Below are 17,809 nucleotides of genomic sequence, written 5' to 3'. Positions count from 1 at the left end.
TATTCAGAAATTGAAAATATGACGTCGATCGCCATTCCCGAATTTGTTTTTTTCATGCTTGAGTGTCGATAAAGTGCTGTGCATGGCCTCTCGCAATGTTTGTTCCCTTCCACAAGGGGGCAGCATTTCCTTTTTTTCCATGTTAGCTCATTGTTCCATCTGTTGTTAAAGCGCTAAATAAATCAATACATAGCATTGTATTTTCCCTCATTTCAAGCTGATATAACTCCAGACCCATACAATTTAGGAATTAACTCATTTTTTTTCGGATGAAAGAAGAGAGTGCAAGGTTTCTCACGCTGCATTGAATGTTTGTGTAATCCTAAAACTCAATATTCTGTGGGTCCTGTAATTCGAGTGACAATGACAAAAACTCTGGCACTGGAGTGGACAACATTTTTGCACGTCTGGAAGTACTACTTTTTTGTTTTTAATTAGACTTAGGTCAGGGTTCTAGTACAGGTGATCATCAAGCAATGATTTAGATACTGTGAACTCCTATAAATATTCGTAAAATACACAAAAACCTGCACGTACTATCCGAAAAAAACACGTCCGATATTAATAGCGTTAATATCGGACGAGCTTACACAGACGTATTAATAGCGTTAGTGTATATTTCTTCAGATAATTTTTGATAATTAGTGTGATACAAATTCCACCTTTTCATCCCATTTCCAGGGTCCTGGTGAGACTTATCACACATAAACGGATGTGATTGTTCACCAATGTATGTCGGGACGGTCCCATCGGGCGACCGATCGTGTGTGTGTCAGAGTGAGACACATGCTCGCTGAAAACATGCTAATGAGGTAGCAGGAACAGACACACACACACAATTTCACCCCCCACCCCAACCTCTACCTCTCTCCCTCCTTCACTTTGCCCCCGCCTCCTTCACCCCGAGCTGAGGTGGCGCGTGTGTGTGTGTGTGTACATTTGTGTGTGTGTGTGTAAAGACAAGGAGCAAGGGAGAGAAAGAGAGAGAGAGACAGAGGGGGAGAGAGGAAGCATGTGGCGCGATGTCATTCAGCATCTCAGTCCTGAGCAGCGAGCACTTATACACACACTCTTACACACACACACACGGGCGCGAGTTGGTGCTGCTCAGGCGCTCTGTCCACTTCCTCGGTGGACTACGGGCAGAGAAGAAGGAGGAAGACTTTGAAGAGGAAAGCGAAAAGGGGGACACACGGTTGAGGTGGAAGAAGGAAAAAGAAGGGAGAGTGTAGAAGAGAGGAGACTGGAGTGAGATAGAAAAAGAGAGAGAGGAAAGGAGAGAGAGAGGAAGGTGGTGACGCGCTCCCACTCCTCATCTTCACTTTGCTGGGACACACACAGAGTTGATGGTAAGACGCTTTGTGTTGCTTTTTTCGGCACTCGGGGTGTGATTCCATGAGACTTTTCAGTGCTTTTTTTAAGTGGATGTTTGTGTTTATCCAGGCGTTGCCCCCGACACACACATTTTTGGGGTCCCGATTGCACGTCCTCGTCACTTCCAACTACGCGTCCTCATCACTTGTACCGTGATTTTTGTCACACTGAAGGCCCCCCTTCCCCTTGCTGCAAATTAGCCACACACCCCAAACCGAAAAGAGGAAGGGCAACCCCAAAAGAACCCACCTTCACTTACTTTTCTCCCCCCCCCCATCCCCCTCCTCCTTTCTCTCTCCCACCAAGTCCAAGGAGGCAGATGTGAGAGGCAGCAGTGAGCGCCACACAGCCCCACAGGAGCCCACCGCCGCCACCGCGACCACGAGCAGTGACCCGGAGACGGCCAACACGCCTCCTCCTCCCCAACCTGCTTCAGCCAAGGCTGACCACGGAGCCGCCGCCGGCCCCGAGAGCGAGCCCCTCAGCAGTCGCAGCGGCGGTGTGGGCGCCGGCGGAGCGGGCGAGAGCTCCATGCAGTTCAGCACCAGACCGCCGAGTGCTGAGCAGCCGGGCTTCATGGGGACATGGCAACAGCAGAGCACTGAAGGCAACCTTCTCTACAGAATGTCCCAGCAGGTATGAAAATACCCCCCCCCCAACCACACACACACACCTCCTTTCTCTAATCCTCCTCATCTTCTACCCTCATAACACTGCGGGTTGTCCCAATGTTGAATGGGATGGGGGATGTCAAACACTGAACTGCTGCTGGTGGGCTATTTAACAGTTTATGCATAACAAATATTTCTAAAACTGTAAAAAATGCACAAAGTTGATGCATAAAAATATTTTAAAGTGTAAAAAAATGTGGAAAATGCAAAGTCCATCAAATGGGATGGATCACGTAGTTGTTTTGATGAGACATTGCTTGGAGTTGTAAAACCTCCATGTTACGGAGCGGGATGTTTGACTTCACGTGGCCGGGTTAGGGAGCTCCTGGTTTGGCTACGTGAGCGCGGAGGAGCCGCTCCGTGCAAGTGAGTGAGCGAGCTCCGGCTGTCTGGCGGTTTGAAGCACTACCGTACGTCCCGCATAATTTTCCCTGCCCCCCAGGGGTGTTATGATTTACTTGTTGAAGTTTTTACTTCATTAGTTGGTGAGAAAATCGTTTGTTTTAATTCGCTGCGGTTTTTAAGCGAAGTTTCGGGTGGCGATGAAAGGAGACGAAACGGTTGTGTGCGGGCTTGTGCATGCGTTTACGTGTGCATATGTGCGTGCGTGTGGGGGGCGCAGTAAAGATAGTGAGGATGCTTGTTGGCTTGCAGTCCATCATAGCGGGACTTGCGATGCTCCCGGTACTAGGCACAGGCTGTCACGGTTGCGCAACAAGCACGTGAGGTGCAAAAAGTGGGAGAAAGTTTCGAGCAGAAGGTGGTGATGGCGCGGGTAGTTTAAAAGCATGTTTAGACGAGCACAATTGAAATGATGTATATTCGACATAGTTCGTAAAGCTTGCAGCGACGCATCACAATGCATTAAAAACTGAATTAAGAATGATTCATGCGAACGAGAAGGGGGAGGGGGGGCAGGTGGATTCGGGTCCCGTGGACAAGTACCTCCAAATGCCCCCCCCCCCCCCCCCCCGACACACACACCCTAATTCACATCCACGACGTTATTATTTATTTTTTGAGGTGTTTCGTTAAACTGGTTGTTGAGGCCAACGAGAGAGGAGGTTTCGTTTTTTCTTTCGTTTTTTTTGTGTTCGCAGGGGCCTTCAATCATATTTTTAAAGGCGTGCGTAAATGGCAGGAATTTGAAAGGGGAATTTCCTTTCAATATATATATCGAATAGAAAGCAAAAATACGTGTCGAAAGTGCTGGGAAGAAAAAAAGCGACGTCACATTATTTGAGGCAATCAACTTAGGGGAGGCGATCAGGTGAAAGATGAGTATTAAATGCCAAATTTAGTGTGGGATATGTGTTTTTAAACGGATTGTTTATTGGTCATATTTTCGTTTTAATAAATACATTTTCGAATCGTGTTAATTTATCTTCTTGGAGGAAAACGTATACGTTTTAATGAAGTTATACTCTAAATCGATCATGTTTATTTAAGCTTTAGAAAAAAAACATTTTGATAAATTATTGTTGAAAAAAAAACTGCATAAAAGCGTCCCGAAGTACACAACGTGACTCGAATCAATATATCGGCTTCGATCGCATTCCTGGAAGGCGATAAAATGCTTTGAATGAGGAAAAAAATAATTATTTGACGCAGGCAAGAAGGAAAGACAAACATTTAAATGACGGGGATCGGTTATTTCCCCCTCGTTGCGGTTGTTAAATTGTTACGGAAATAAAAAACGGAGTCTCGCAAAGTTTACAACCAACTGGATTTCTTTTTTGGGCCCAATATGAACCGCGCAGGCGGCCTCAGCGGCGAAGGGAGCGTCACTTGAGCAGCACGTCAAAAAAAAAAAAAAAAGAAACACTCCCGCTAGCGCGCGCTTATTTAAGTGTGAACCTGGCAAGCGCGTGCACGCGTTATCTCGAAAAAAAGCGTCTCCCTTCTCTTCTTGCAAGGGCGACTTCCGATCAAGTGCGACAGGTCGACTATCGGCCGAGACCTCGACGAGGTATAGTTTCAAATCTCCCACCCACAACGCCCCCCGCCCACTCCTTAAAACTCAACCCGCACGACCCCCCCCCCCCCCCATTTTTTTTTTCAACACAGACCAAGGCAGGACTTGTAGTCATAATGGCCTTTTCAAATGCATCTTTGGAAAAAAGTCACACACACACACACACACACACAATAGTGTAATATAAAAAGTTTCTCATCCATAAATCACTCACTGTCATTTGATGCATCTGTTTTTTTGAAGCCATAGAAAAAAAGAATTAATCGTAATTTACTCAGCAATTTGACATTTGCATATAATGCCTTTTAAGAACATTGCAAGAAGCAAAACAAGTCATCAAAATGGGGGAAAAAAGCATCATCATCACATACAACTTTTATATAATTTATAATAAAACTATAATAAAATATAACATAATTATTTAGACAATATATATATAAAGTAATTATAAAAAACAATATAATTTTAAAATAAAAAAATATATATATTTTTAGGAAAAACACACATCAGAGATGCACACATTTTTTTCCATATCCGGATTTTTCTTTAATTTTTCGCAACTATATTCCTAAACATCCCATTTTATTCTCTCTCCATGTGTACATTGGTTGGAAATGCCTTCAAGACGATGACATTAATCTCTTTGGAACATCAGATCAGGAAGTGATAATATGCTTATTAACACACTGATACACTCACAATAAGTGTGGGTGTGTGTGTTGCATATGTGCTGCATATGCATTCTCGCCAGTGAGCGGCGGAATTTTCATGCACATGTGCGGCATTACCCACACTTGATTGTGTGCTCATGTTATTTCCGTTTCGGATGGTTGCATGTGAGCATATGGGATGCTTATACATATCTAGTATCAAGTGTGTGTGTTTTTTGCGCGAGTATGAAACAACGCCGACACCCTGAGTGTGTTTATTGCATTCATTTTACTGAGTGGGTGGCTAAATACTCTTGTGCCAGTTGTCATAGTGGGTATGTTATGGTAGAGGTGAACGTCAATGAAAAGTGTATGGTTGAGTGTGTGTGTGTGTGTGTGTGTGTGTGTGTGTGTGTGTGTGTGTGTGTGTGTGTGCATTGGCCGAGAATCCATGTGTGTGCGGGTGCGAGGTGAAGTGTCTCTTGGCTGGCCTTGGTTGGAGGAGCTGGAAGAGAGCAGTGAGGTGAAAGAGATTTTTTTGCAAGAAAATGACATACTGCACAGCCCTCCCTCCCTCCCTCCCTCTTTAACCCCCCCACCCTTTTGCTGGCTTTCTTCTTCTGTCGATCGCACACACGTTTGTCTTTTTACTTCCTCCAATCCTTTCATCAATCGAGTTCGATCTTAACAAACGAGCTCAAATACAGACAACAGGCTCGATTGAGGGTTGATAATGTAGCCACAAAAATAATAATAAATAATTTTTAAAAATGGTAGTCCATTAGTGGCATCATCAGCAGCGGCGGCGGCGGCGGCGGTTGCTCGCTTTGCATGCCTTTATGTCTTATTGATGCCGGAGAGTTGACGCCCACGTTTAATAAGACCGCATGCGTTGGGTTATGATGTGATGAGCATTTGTGGCTTGACTGTTCTTGAGGCTTTTTTTGTTGTTAATTTTGGTTCAAGGCTGACTTGGTTAAAATCCTTCAATCACGGCTGCAAAAATATCACACGGTGGGTTGTTTTTAGGCTACGTGTCCGAAATATTCATTTGAAACCATCCGTGATTATCCAGTTCCTGACATCTAGGTCAGTGCAGATAAGCCTGGTTAGGAATTTCAGGGATGCGTACTGTCATATGTTAACCTGAATCCCGCCTCCCCCCCCCAAAAAAAAAGTAATTTTGATCATGCGTGATGTTACGTTTCCATCCAGGGCCTGGTGAGGTTGCGTCATCACATTACGATACAATACAATGCAATACATATTGATTAATATAGCGCTTGAACAAAAGCTGAAGCTGTAACAAAGCTTTTAACATGGACAACTATTATATCCAGAAAATAAAGCAGTCACAAAGATAGCGCATAATTTGTTTGTAAAGTTAGAAACACACAATGTTGTACGTTTATCAATGTTTCTTTTTCCGCAAATGTCTGCGACCATTCGCACAAAACATGACGAAAAACTCCCCATGGGAAAAGAAGCATCAAGTTTGAATGAATGAATGAATGAATGAATGAATGAATGAATGAATGAATTGGTCTGAGGCGATTGTAGACAGGAATTACCTATTTGGGTGATGAAGCCGAAATGGGACTGAAGGGTAAAACAAAAACAAAACAAAAAAAATCTATTAAAAAATCAATAGTACTGAACTCATTCACTGCAAGACAATGTGCAAAAATGCGCCCACTCCAGTGTCAGGGATTTTGTTATTTTCACTCAAATTGCAGGACCCACAGAATATTGAGTTTTAGGACGTTTAATGCAGCGTTAGAAACCTTAGACTCTCTTCTTTCATCAGAAAAAAAGAGTTAATAAAGAGTTAATACCTAAATTATATGGGTCTGGAGTTATATGAGCTCGAAATGGGGGCAGCGGTACAAAATAGAATACAATACACAACATATTGGTTTATATAGCGCTTTAACAACAGCTGAAGCTGGAACAAAGCGCTATCATGGACAAAAGGCAAACGTTACCCCCTCGTGGGAGGGAAAAACATTGCCAGAGGTCTGACCAAAGCTTTAAACGCACCCCTGCTCGCAGGAAAAACCAAAACCCAAACAAATTCATGAGTGGGGCTTTACATCATATTGTTAATTCCCATATAAATTCGTGGATGGCAGTCAATGAGTTATTATTTAATATTTATTGTAATTTAAATAAAAAGGTGTTACATTTGCATATGCCCATTTATTGGCATTTTTTCCTAGTTTTCTTCCTCTTGAACACTGTTTTTTGTGGTTCAACGGAAATGTACACTGTACGGTAACATTTATTTCCTGGTGTCACTAGTTTTAGTGTTTTTAATTGCAGCGCGCCATCCATGTGTGTGAGGGTCAAAAAAGTCATGTGTGCGTCGTCGACGGTAGTTGGTTCGCATCCATTCAGATGAGTCAACCCCGTCGCTCGGTGCTGCCGATCTCGCCACGGTGAGAATTTGTCAATATTTTGGCACCTCTTCATTGTTAACAAAAATACAAGTTGATTTTATGTTTTTTTTTTCAGGAAATATGAACATTATAAGCGATAAGGTCACAGATTGGCGTTGTATTATTGTTGGCGTCTCATTTATGACTTTGGAATACACTTGCGCAAACTTGCATTACTTTCCAGATAAGTCCCGAGAGCAAAACCTTTCTAGACAATAAATGAGATATTGTTTATTATCATACAAGTCAATTTATCGCTTGTGTTTCTTTGGAGAAAAAAAAAAAAAAAAAACAAAAATCATTAATCATGGATTCCCCCCATGTATAACATTTAGAATGGTTTCAACAAACTCGCTCCTGTGAAGTAAGGAAATAAATAAATAAATACATACATAAAATAATAATAATAATAATTTCAAGGGATTTATCAGAACTCTATTTGCTTTTTGAACGTCAGGGTGTGTGTCTCCAAAGGCCTGCGTTGCTAAGTTGGCTTTTCCTGCGGTGAAAGAAGTCACCCATGTGAGGAGAAAGTCAGTGTGTGTGTGTGTGTGTGTGGGGGGGGGGGGGGGGGGGGTCATTAGCCTGTAGCAGGGTGGTGACATCCTGAGCGACAACACACACACACACATATGTGCACACGTACACACGCATTTACACACACATACGCACAAAGCTATAATCATAATAATAATACCTTTCATTTATAAGCGCCTTTCAAAACTCTCAAGGTCACTTTACAGTCACGGGATATGTTTTTTTTTTCTGTGGGTGAGCAGCGGCAGCCACACGCGCCAGCATTTACTCAACCCGGAATAACTCAAATAGATAGAAAGCTAGATAGCTCGCTATCTATTAGCTAGCTAGCTAGCTACATAGCTAGATAGCTAGGTAGCTAGACATCTATGAAATAGCTAGCTAGATAGATAGCTAAAAGATAGCTAGCTAGATAGCCAGCTACTGTGTGTGTGTATTTGCCTCAGTGGCAGCAGGTCAAGATGCATTTTGCGACAAGGGATTTTTTTTTTTTTTTGGGGGGGGGGGGGGGGGGGGGGGGGAATATTTTCTAGAGGAAACACGTGCATTCCCACGTCGGCGCTTGGGGAGGCGTGAGCGTACGTCTGAGACGAAGGTGACACGGCTCGTGACCCGCGTTAAGTGACAGGAACCCCGGGCCATACTTTAACGCCGGCTTCTCCCTTTTCCTGTTATTCCTCAACTTTTGTTATTTTGTTCTCTTCTGGAGTTGGGCCAGTGACGGGCAAGCCTTTTGCTTTCTCTCCCTTTTAATTTTTTTTTATGTGGAGCCCCCGCCCCACCTCTCTCTCTCTTTTTCTCATACACAGACAAGACCCCCCCCTCCCATCCCCGCCCACCCTTGTCTGCCGGTTGCCAATTTGCCCCATCAGCAGTGGCAAGAGAGCTCTCAAGGCAGTGAAGCTTTCATTTGTCTTGTTGTCCATGTGACTAATGCCGCCGCGGCTGCTGGGGGAAGGGGGGGGGGGGGGGTTGCAGAGGGGTTGTAGGGTTGGGGGACGGGCACTCGGGCTGGATTGCTTTTATTATTATTTTAATTATTATTGCTTAAAATCATCATCATCATCAGAATGGCTTATTTACGGTCGTGGCGGTAATGGCCGGCATTTTTGTTGAGGGCACACATGATTGTGTTTTTTTTTTTTGTTTTTTTTTTGGCTTGGGCTTTATACACGTCGATTATCCAAATGATGATGGGAAAACAACATTTTCAGGTTGCAGCTCTTCTTATTTTTTAACTCATTCACTGCCAGATGATGTGCAAAAATGTGTCCACTCTAGTGCCAGGGTTTTTGTCATTGTCACTTGCCCTTCCAGGACCCACAGCATATTGAGTTTTAGGACGACATAGACATTCAATGCATCGTAAGACACCTTAGACTGTCTTCTTTCATCTGCAAAATTATTAAAGAGTTAATTCCTAAATTATATGGGTATGGAGTTTTATGAGCTTGAAACAGGGGCGGGTGTACAAAAGGCACTGCAATACAGACATTGGCATATCGCGCTTTAACAACAGCTGAAGCTGAAACAAAGTGCTAACATGGACAAAAGAAATGCTGCCCATGTGGAAGGAAAATAAACATTGCCAGAGGTCTGGCCAGTGATTTAAGCATGAAAAACCAAAATCCGAACAAATTCGGGAATGGCGTTCGAGGTCATATTTTCAATTCCCGAATAAATGTGGGATCGGCAGTGAATGAGTTAAAAAACTTGCAACAGAGATATGATGGCTCGAGGCCCAATGAGGATTTTTTAAAATTATTATTTTTTTTTTTTCAAGGGAGGTTCTGGAGAAGGGAGGCTCGTGGTACAGGCCGTGGTCGGCACGTTGCCAACAAACACAGGCATGGATGATTCCCTCCCAAAGGCAAAGATAACCTTTTTTTTCTTTTGTTTTTTTTTTTGTGTGCAGTCACAGCGTCTCATTAGCTACTTTTTAGTTTTGTTACAACATGTGTAAGCATTTGTTTGCCATGTTTGCACCGCTGGATTAATGACATTTAATGGTTGCTGTTAAACTCAAGTCGCGTCGGCGTCCTGCGGCTCGTGTTTTTTTTTTTTTTTTTTTTAGCTTGGTGACTTTCTGCATGTGTGTGGGAGGCGGGGGGCAGGCGGGGGGCATATGCGTTGTCACATCCTCTTTCTATACCTCCAATGAAGTCTGTCTGGTATAACCCACTATACATCATCCAATGGCTTTCACGAATTTATTCGGGAATTGAAAATATGATGTAGAGCGCCATTCCCGAAATTGTTCAGGGTTTTTTTTTCTACTCAGGTGCTGATTAAGTGCTGGCCATGGGCTCTGGCAATGTTTTTCCCTCCCACGAGGGGGTAACGTTTCCCTTTTTTCCATGTTAACGCTTTGTTCCATCTTCAGCCGTTGTTAAAGCGCTATATGAACCAAAATGTATTTATTGCATTGTCAGCCACCCTCATTTCAAGCTCTTATAACTCCAGCCCCATATCATTTAGGAATTAACTTTTTTTTCTGATAAAAGAACAGAGTCTAAGGTTTCTAACGCTGAATTTAATGTTTACGTCGTCCTAAAACTATATATTCTGTGGGTCCTGGAATTCAGGTGACAATGACAAAAACCATGGCACTGGAGTGGACACATTTTTGTGCACATCATCTGGCAGTGAATGAGTTTGAGGGTCAGTGACTCCTCATTCTCCTTTTTCAACCCGTCTCGTGACATTCATTGTTTGATCGGGAACGACCGAACAGCGGGGCAAAGTGAAAAATCTTGTCTGGGCCTAAATGCGAAATTTTGTTTGTGTGTTAAAAGGGAAGAGATGTGTTTTGTTCATACACACACACATTTGATGTTGATGTTTTCTCGGTTAATGGCCCGACCTGCCTCTTCCATTGTTGGGAAACACTCAGCCGCGAAGTGGATGGCTGCATCGCCGTCTCATCCCGTGACGAGCGTGACTCGGACTAGCTTTTAATATTTCATGCCATTTAATCTATTTGATGTGTTTTTTTCTTACACCCGCTCCCCCACACTCATTCTAAAAAACAAAACAAAAAACATTTTTTGTCGACGGCGACGTCTGCTCAGGTATTTCGCTCCCATGTCGGGGCCTTGTAAATTCACCCCGGCTTAAAAGGAGGCCAGGGGTCGTTTAAAGAGCAACGTCGGGTTTGTGATTTAAAGTGCTGACATCAATAAAGATGGCGGGCAAAACAAGCGCTGACATCAAAAAACAAGCGGCGGAATGACACTTACGGATGTGCAAAAAAGAGCATTTAGGATACAGGCGAGGAGGTCGAAGGTCTGCCGACGGAAAGGGAGGGGGATGATTTGGGTGGTGTGGGGTGATCAATTGGTAATAGGCTAAAGTCACAGAGGCGATTAGAGGCGTCGAACGTCCCGCCACCCCCCCGACCCCTCGTGTTGTAAATGCTGTCAGATCTGTTCAAGGAGGCCTAATACCTCTCAGGTTGAAAGCTGTAATAACATCAAGTGTAACTAGAGCTGCGGGGAAGTGCAAGGGTGAGTCTGGGCAAGCTTGGGAGGGGTGAGGGGAGGTACAGGAACAGGAAGTGGTTGAAAGTGGTTCAACGTTGAGGTGTACATAAGCAGTGGTGAGGTTGATGGGTTAGGGGGAAAAAGGAGGGATGGGGGAGGGGTTGACCCCCCCCCTGATAAATATACCCCTGTAGATTCATGCAAATATCATTAAGCCTCTTTCACACCGCCGTCATGGCAAATCGACGCATCAGATGCGTGACACGGATTCGTTTGTCCTTCGAAAACAAACTTCTCATTGGCTGAGCAGTGGCGGTTTTTATGTCTTTGGATAATTACATGACAAACTGTCACAAATGTTTTTAACGTGACGAGGTTTGGAGTCAGGGAATTTCAGGTGTGAAAATTTCTAACATTCCAGACTCTGATAGACTCTGGAAGCCAAACCCCACATTAACTCATTCACTGTCAGACGATGTGCAAAAATCTGTCCACTCCGGTGCCAGGGTTCTCGTCATTCTCAATCAAATGGCAGGACCCACAGAATATTGACTTTTAGGACTACATAAACATTCAATGAAGCGTTAGAAACCTTAGACTCTCTTCTTTCATCGTAAAAAAAGAGTTAATTTCTAAGTTATATGGGTCTGGACTCTGGAGTTATATGAGCTTGAAATGGGGGCAGATGTCCGAAATACAATCAAAAACATACATATTGATTTATATAGCATGTCAACAACAACTGAAGGTGGAACAAAGTGCTAACATGGACAAAAGGATAATACTGCCCCCTCGTGGAAGGGAAAAACATTGCCAGAGCACCCTCACACGAAAAACCTGAACACATTCAAGAATGGCGTTCTACGTCATATTTTCAATTCCTGAATAAATTCATGGGAATGGCAGTGAATGAGTTCATATTTTATCCCCCCCAAAACATTTAGTGTATTTCATACACTATGCAACTTCATGAGTCTCAACAGCATAACAGCAAAATGCTACTTCATCATGTTTATTTAGAACTCTTTCAAATCGATCCGAAAGCTGTTTTTGTGCTCGCGCAAAGCATTCCCGACGGGAGCTCGAAGTCACTTGGACCCCACCGTCCCGCCGGCAAATCTCCGCCGTTGAGCGCGCGACTTCAGAAGCCGACAAATTTGCCGGTTAACGTCAACGTCGCTTTCTCATTCCGCTTGGGTGGCTTCCGTGTATGAAAAAAAATGGCTTGAAAACGCCAGCGTCGACAGTCAAAGTGGCTATTGTCTTAAGTCAATCTCGGCACACACACACAAACACGGAAAGATGACAGAGGCACACGATGCAGCACAGGAGCAGTGTGGGGAATAGAAAATTGCCTTCTCGGGAAGGCCCCGGCCAATTAAGCACCTGACCGTATTGAATGTCAAGTGTTAATTTACCCCCCCCCCCAACCCGCCTCACCACTCCATTTCCCCTCAGTGGTGGTTCCCAAGGATGAGCCAAAGTTGATTGCAGGCTTCATATGATGTGTCGCTAGCATAAGTGGCAAACGTGCCTCCCTCCTTTTTAGCAGCCCCCGCACCCCCTCGTCCTTTTTTGACTCCCTCCAGAGGCACGCAACGATGGAAGGGAGGAGGAAGGATTAACTGTACCGCAGTGATAAGCATGAGTGTGTGTATGTTGGCAGTGGGTGGGGGGGGGGTAGTTGGTGAAGAAGTTAGGGGGTGGGGGCCACAAAGAGCGAGAGGGAAAGAGGCCAAAGGGTTTGTTTGATCTCACAGGACTAGGCGGTGACTCTTGATGGTCTTTTAATGGCCTTCACTTTGACTGAGGTGACGTACCAGGCACACCAGGCACACGCGCAACCCCCCCCCCCCCCCAAAGGAGACAGTTCGCTAACACGCCAGCCATGAAGGAAAAATGAGGGGGTGGGGGTCATATGAAAAAAATAAACGACAACGCTATAATATGCTAACAAATGCTAGCCTACGAAGTGCCGTATCCAAAGCTACCGAGACACTTTTTGAAGCTTCTTTGAGTTCAACCTCAAGTCGGGGGGGCGCATTTGAAGGCCACGAATGCCATTGTCTCGTTCAAGCAAGGGTATCCGTCACCCATCCACCCCTCCTCAAAATATTGCTGCTTGGGACATACCGCGGGAAGTCACTGAACATTTGGGGTCAGAATAAGCAGGCTGTGTTGAGTTCAAGATTCCTTCAAAGGTGGCCTTCTTTTACAGATTTATTTTAACTGCTGTCACTCTTAAGATATCTTACGATGAAAATGCCCTTCCACCCAAAAATAAATAATAAAAATTAAAAACAAATAAATGGTAAAATAAAATAAAATAAAATAAAATAGAGTAAATTAAAATAAAATACAATAGAGTAAAATACAACAAAATAAAATAAAACAATTCACTTTCCTCAAATGCGACTTTCATCAAATGCCCCTTTCTTAAATGTGACTTTCTTCAAATGTGACTTTCCTCAAATGCGACTTTGCTCTTAAATGTGACTTTTCGCAAGTGTGACTTTGCTCAAATGCGACTTTGCTTAAATGTGACATTTCTCCAACTGCGACTTTTTTCAAATGAGACTTTTTTATCGTGGGGACCCGCTGCACGAGACATCGTGCAGTGAAAAAGGAAACTGCAAAGTTTGCGAGAAAGTTAGTTGCCCGAGCCTAATAAGACACTCCTGGGTCCAAGCAGGCTTGTTTGCGAGCTTGCACTGATGGTAAATGGCCACCTCCTTACCTCCGTGATCTAATAGATATCCACTTAGTCTTAATGGGCAGATTCCCTTTCTCCGTTCCTGATGACTGGCGCACACTTTAAAAGGTAGAATTCCCAGCTTGTCTTTCTTTCGCCTCACTCCCCGCCACTGCCGCCGGTTTCCACCCCCCACCCCTTGCTCGGACGCGCGCGTATAAAAAGGAACATTGGCCATGTCTGGCGACGTCGTTTCGCGTCAAATCCTCTCGCTCGTCCGTGATTGTGTGCACTGATGGCGAAGTGGTGAAATTGAATCGAGAGTGTGAGTATTGATCACCCAACCCCTTGTGTGTTATTAGAGCAGTGCTGCTGATCATGACCCACCCGCGCAAAACCGACAAAGAGCATGTATGCGGACATTCTGCGGGATGTTGTCAAAGACTGTCAAAGAAAGAAAATGTAGCCTTCCAAAATGACGGACAACAGAATTTTGTTTAATACTGCAAAGTCCAAACGCAATGGTATCCAATAAATAAATAAATGAATGAATGAATAAATGACTAACTAACTAACGATGAAAAGGTTTCTTCAGCAGTCATCTGTACTTCTTTGAAGGTGTCGGACGTTTCGCTTCTTATCCAAGAAACTTCGTCAGCAAACTAAAGTAAGTAAAACTAAAGTCACTTCAGTTTGCTGACAAAGTTTCTTGGATAAGAAGCGAAACGTCCGACACCTTCAAAGAAGTACAGATGACGGCGGAAGAAACCTTTTCATCGATGGACCACTACTGTAGCACTGAGAGCTTACACAGACTAACTACATAATTAAATAAACACATGACTAAATAAATTAATACATAAATAAAATTCAATAAATACAAGAGACAAAAATAACTAAACAAATACATAAATAAATGAAAAAAAATCACAAATATTAAATAAACAAACATGAATTAAAAACAAATAAACAGAAAAATAAATACACTTATGAATAAATAAATGATTGAACGAATAAATAGATAAATAAAATAAATACATAAATATAAATAAGTAAACAAATAAATAAATAAAAATCAAATAAATAAATAAAATTATGAATAAATAAATAAATGATCGAATAAATACATAAATAAATAAATAAATAAATAAATAAATAAATAAATACATGGACAAATAAATAAACGAATACATGAAGTAACAAACAAATAAATACATTAATAAATAAATAAGCCAAAAAATAAATGATTGAATAAATAAATGAACAAATATATAAATAAATGAAAAAATACATACATAAATGATTACATAAATGAATACACGGATAAACAAACAAATAATGAAATAAATAAATCTTATTTTTTGCTGATTGTAAAACTTGTAATACTTAAGGGTGACTGTAGCTCTGTTCACGGCTTATTCCACTTCTTTGCAGAATTCATTCCTTTCATCACTTTGCTGCTGTGAAATGTAAATTTCTCCACTGTGAGACTAATAAAGGCATATCCAATCCAATCCAATCCATAACAGCTAGATGCTGCTTCACCATGTTTGATGTGAAACCTTGTCTCCACTAATTGAGTCCAAAGAGTTTTTGTGGGTTAATATTCACTTTAGATTTCTTTAATATGTTGAGGTCCGTTTCGGTGATTTGGAGACCAGTAGCAAAAAAAACAAAATATTAGCTAGCCGAGTGCCACTGTTACTGGATTGTTTCCATTTATGGACCAACTTGGTCCACTGTATTCGTTACGATTTAAAAAACTTACTGTCAATAACATAAAGTGGAGACAAAAAAAACGGCATTGAAAATATCCTTGGTGGCGGTAATTACAACTCCAGACGTGTTATGACAAGCCGGGCTTGTGCGTCGCAGATTTATGCGAGCCGGGGCCCCCTTAAAGAAAGTCCATTCTTGCGCACACGTTTGCATTGTTTCACGCTACAATCTGTTATGTCAATAACAAAGTGCAAGTTCATAAAAGTCAAGGAGTGTAATTCAGTCCCCCGATCATCAAAATCCAAACACCCCATGCAGCACGCGCTCCCTGGCCAGGTGGTGGGCGCGGTGGGGGGGGGGGGGGGAATCAAAGCTCATCTTAAGTGTGCTGTCTCTGTGTAGATAGTGATGTCTGCAGGGTGGATGGGCTCTAGTGGCCCCTGACAGGGCTTAATTGATCACCCTGACCCAAAAGCAGACGAGGTTAGCGGTAGGGGTGTGTGAAAGGATGCGATAGATAAAAGAAATTGCGCCAACGAGTGGCTTCATCTCATTTCTGGGATTCGGGATGATGAATATGTCGGGGCCCAGCGCTTGACACAGATGGATAAGGCCAGCGTGCCCGATGGTGGAGTTATAAATTAACACATTATCGGGCTTAATGTGGAGTTGCGACTTCATACCGACAACATCAACTCACACACACACATTTAGCGAGGGTGCCGACGGTGCTCCTCGAGGGGCATCGATTTTTTAAAGTGCTGAATTGGCGTCGCGGCTGTTGGTACGACTTTCTTCCACCCCCCCCCATCCCACCCCACCCTGCTCACTTCTCATCTGTATTTTCACCATCTTGTCCATCGCTCATGTCTGTATTTTTCAACCAGCAATAAAAAACACCCTCTCGTCCCCTAGCCGGGTTGTCCTCATCCAAATCCCCCCCCCCCCTTTTTGGGGGGGTCCAGCTCTGCTCCCTTCTGCGGCCCCCTTATGCGTAACACTGGCCAGCCAACATTGTTATGTCGCTGATTCCGAGACTGAAAGGGAAGCACTTTTTGTATGTGTGTGTGTGTGTAGCAGGGGATTGGTTTTTAATAACCACATGAACAGTGGGGCTTATATTCTGAGCAGCCTGCACATTGTAAGGCCACACACGGTGACAAGGTCCAGCATAGTTCCCGTGTAGACCGCAACCGGCTCGGATAGCAAGCAAAGCAGAACAGTTCGGTTCTATACCCGAATGATTGAAAAGCTGCAAGTGGGTTTTATTTGGAGGGGGGGTGATTACAATATCCAATCAGTAACGCCCGCTGGTGGCGCTGTCCGTCATCATGCTGTACTGGAAGGCCATCGTTTACATCAAGGGTGTCCAAGTCAAGGCCCACGGGCCAAAACTCAGCCCACCATATCATTTTATTCGGCGCACGACAGCAAATCAAATTTGTGAAATTCCAAGATACTTGCTAAAGTCTGAACCAAAATTTCAAATTTTCGCATGTAAACTACAATGTCATTATTTTTGACTTCTGACTGAATAAATTCGGAAATGGCAGCGAATGAGTTAAAGATAACTTCAGGCCCACCAACAAGTACAATGCCTGCGAGTCGGTCTTGAGCGTCCAACCAAGAGGTGCGCATTTGTTAGTGTCTGCTCTATTATCACCCGTCGCTCACACGGTGAACATCTGCATGCGCGTTCACTACGATCGACCAGAAAAACTGACATTCAAAGGGGAGTCAAGAAAATGTCCCCCCCCCCCCTGGCTTGCTTGCTGTGGTCCAGTCCAAACATTTACCATCTGGTGACCAAAGCCTGACCCTTTACTCATCTCACACAGACACGCATACACAGTCGCACAACATACACACACTCGGACGACATCCAAGTGATGAGTGAGTGACCCCAAAGCCCCCCTGCCCCACTCCTGTTCCCAGTCGAGTGTCTATCTCTGCCAGGACACCCTCCCCCATCACCAAATAAGCCCTGCCCCCCTCCGCACATGATTGGTGGACGGATGATGGATTGATGGCTGCCTGCGTCGTTCGCGGCTCCAATGAAACGCTCCATAAAATGTCGGTTCTGGCTAAAAGAGCGTCAGCAAACATGCCTGGCGGTGACCAAAACAAACACGCAATGCACTCGCTTGCTCGCTAATGACAAATTACTGTTTTGTTCCCCCCCTCCTCCCACTTTTTTAGCTTCATTCAGCCAACATTTTCATGTACTCGTGAATGATGACGCGATGAAGCAACCAAATCACAGAAAGGAGA

General features: G+C 43.6%; 1 protein-coding gene across 4 annotated transcripts in view; it reads left to right on the top strand.

Moving 5' to 3' along the window:
* bnc2 (basonuclin zinc finger protein 2) overlaps nucleotides 1-17,809 on the top strand; it is a 198,274-nt gene that overhangs the window by 81,723 nt on the left and 98,742 nt on the right. For 3 of the 4 annotated variants that reach the window (XM_089006380.1, XM_089006383.1, XM_089006379.1), the window contains one exon: nucleotides 1,681-2,010. In XM_089006380.1, coding sequence (XP_088862506.1) covers nucleotides 1,681-2,010 — 330 coding nt within the window. Of the gene's footprint in view, nucleotides 1-1,045; nucleotides 1,350-1,680; nucleotides 2,011-17,809 lie in introns of those variants that run through there. The other variant, XM_089006381.1, reaches the window with a different exon arrangement.

Source organism: Hippocampus bargibanti, linkage group LG10, assembly GCF_051943395.1.
Source record: "Hippocampus bargibanti isolate YZ-2025 linkage group LG10, ASM5194339v1, whole genome shotgun sequence".
Classification (NCBI taxonomy): Eukaryota; Metazoa; Chordata; class Actinopteri; order Syngnathiformes; family Syngnathidae; genus Hippocampus; species Hippocampus bargibanti.
The sequence above is the reverse complement of the archived record's forward strand: the minus strand, read 5'-3'. Positions and strand labels throughout refer to the sequence as shown.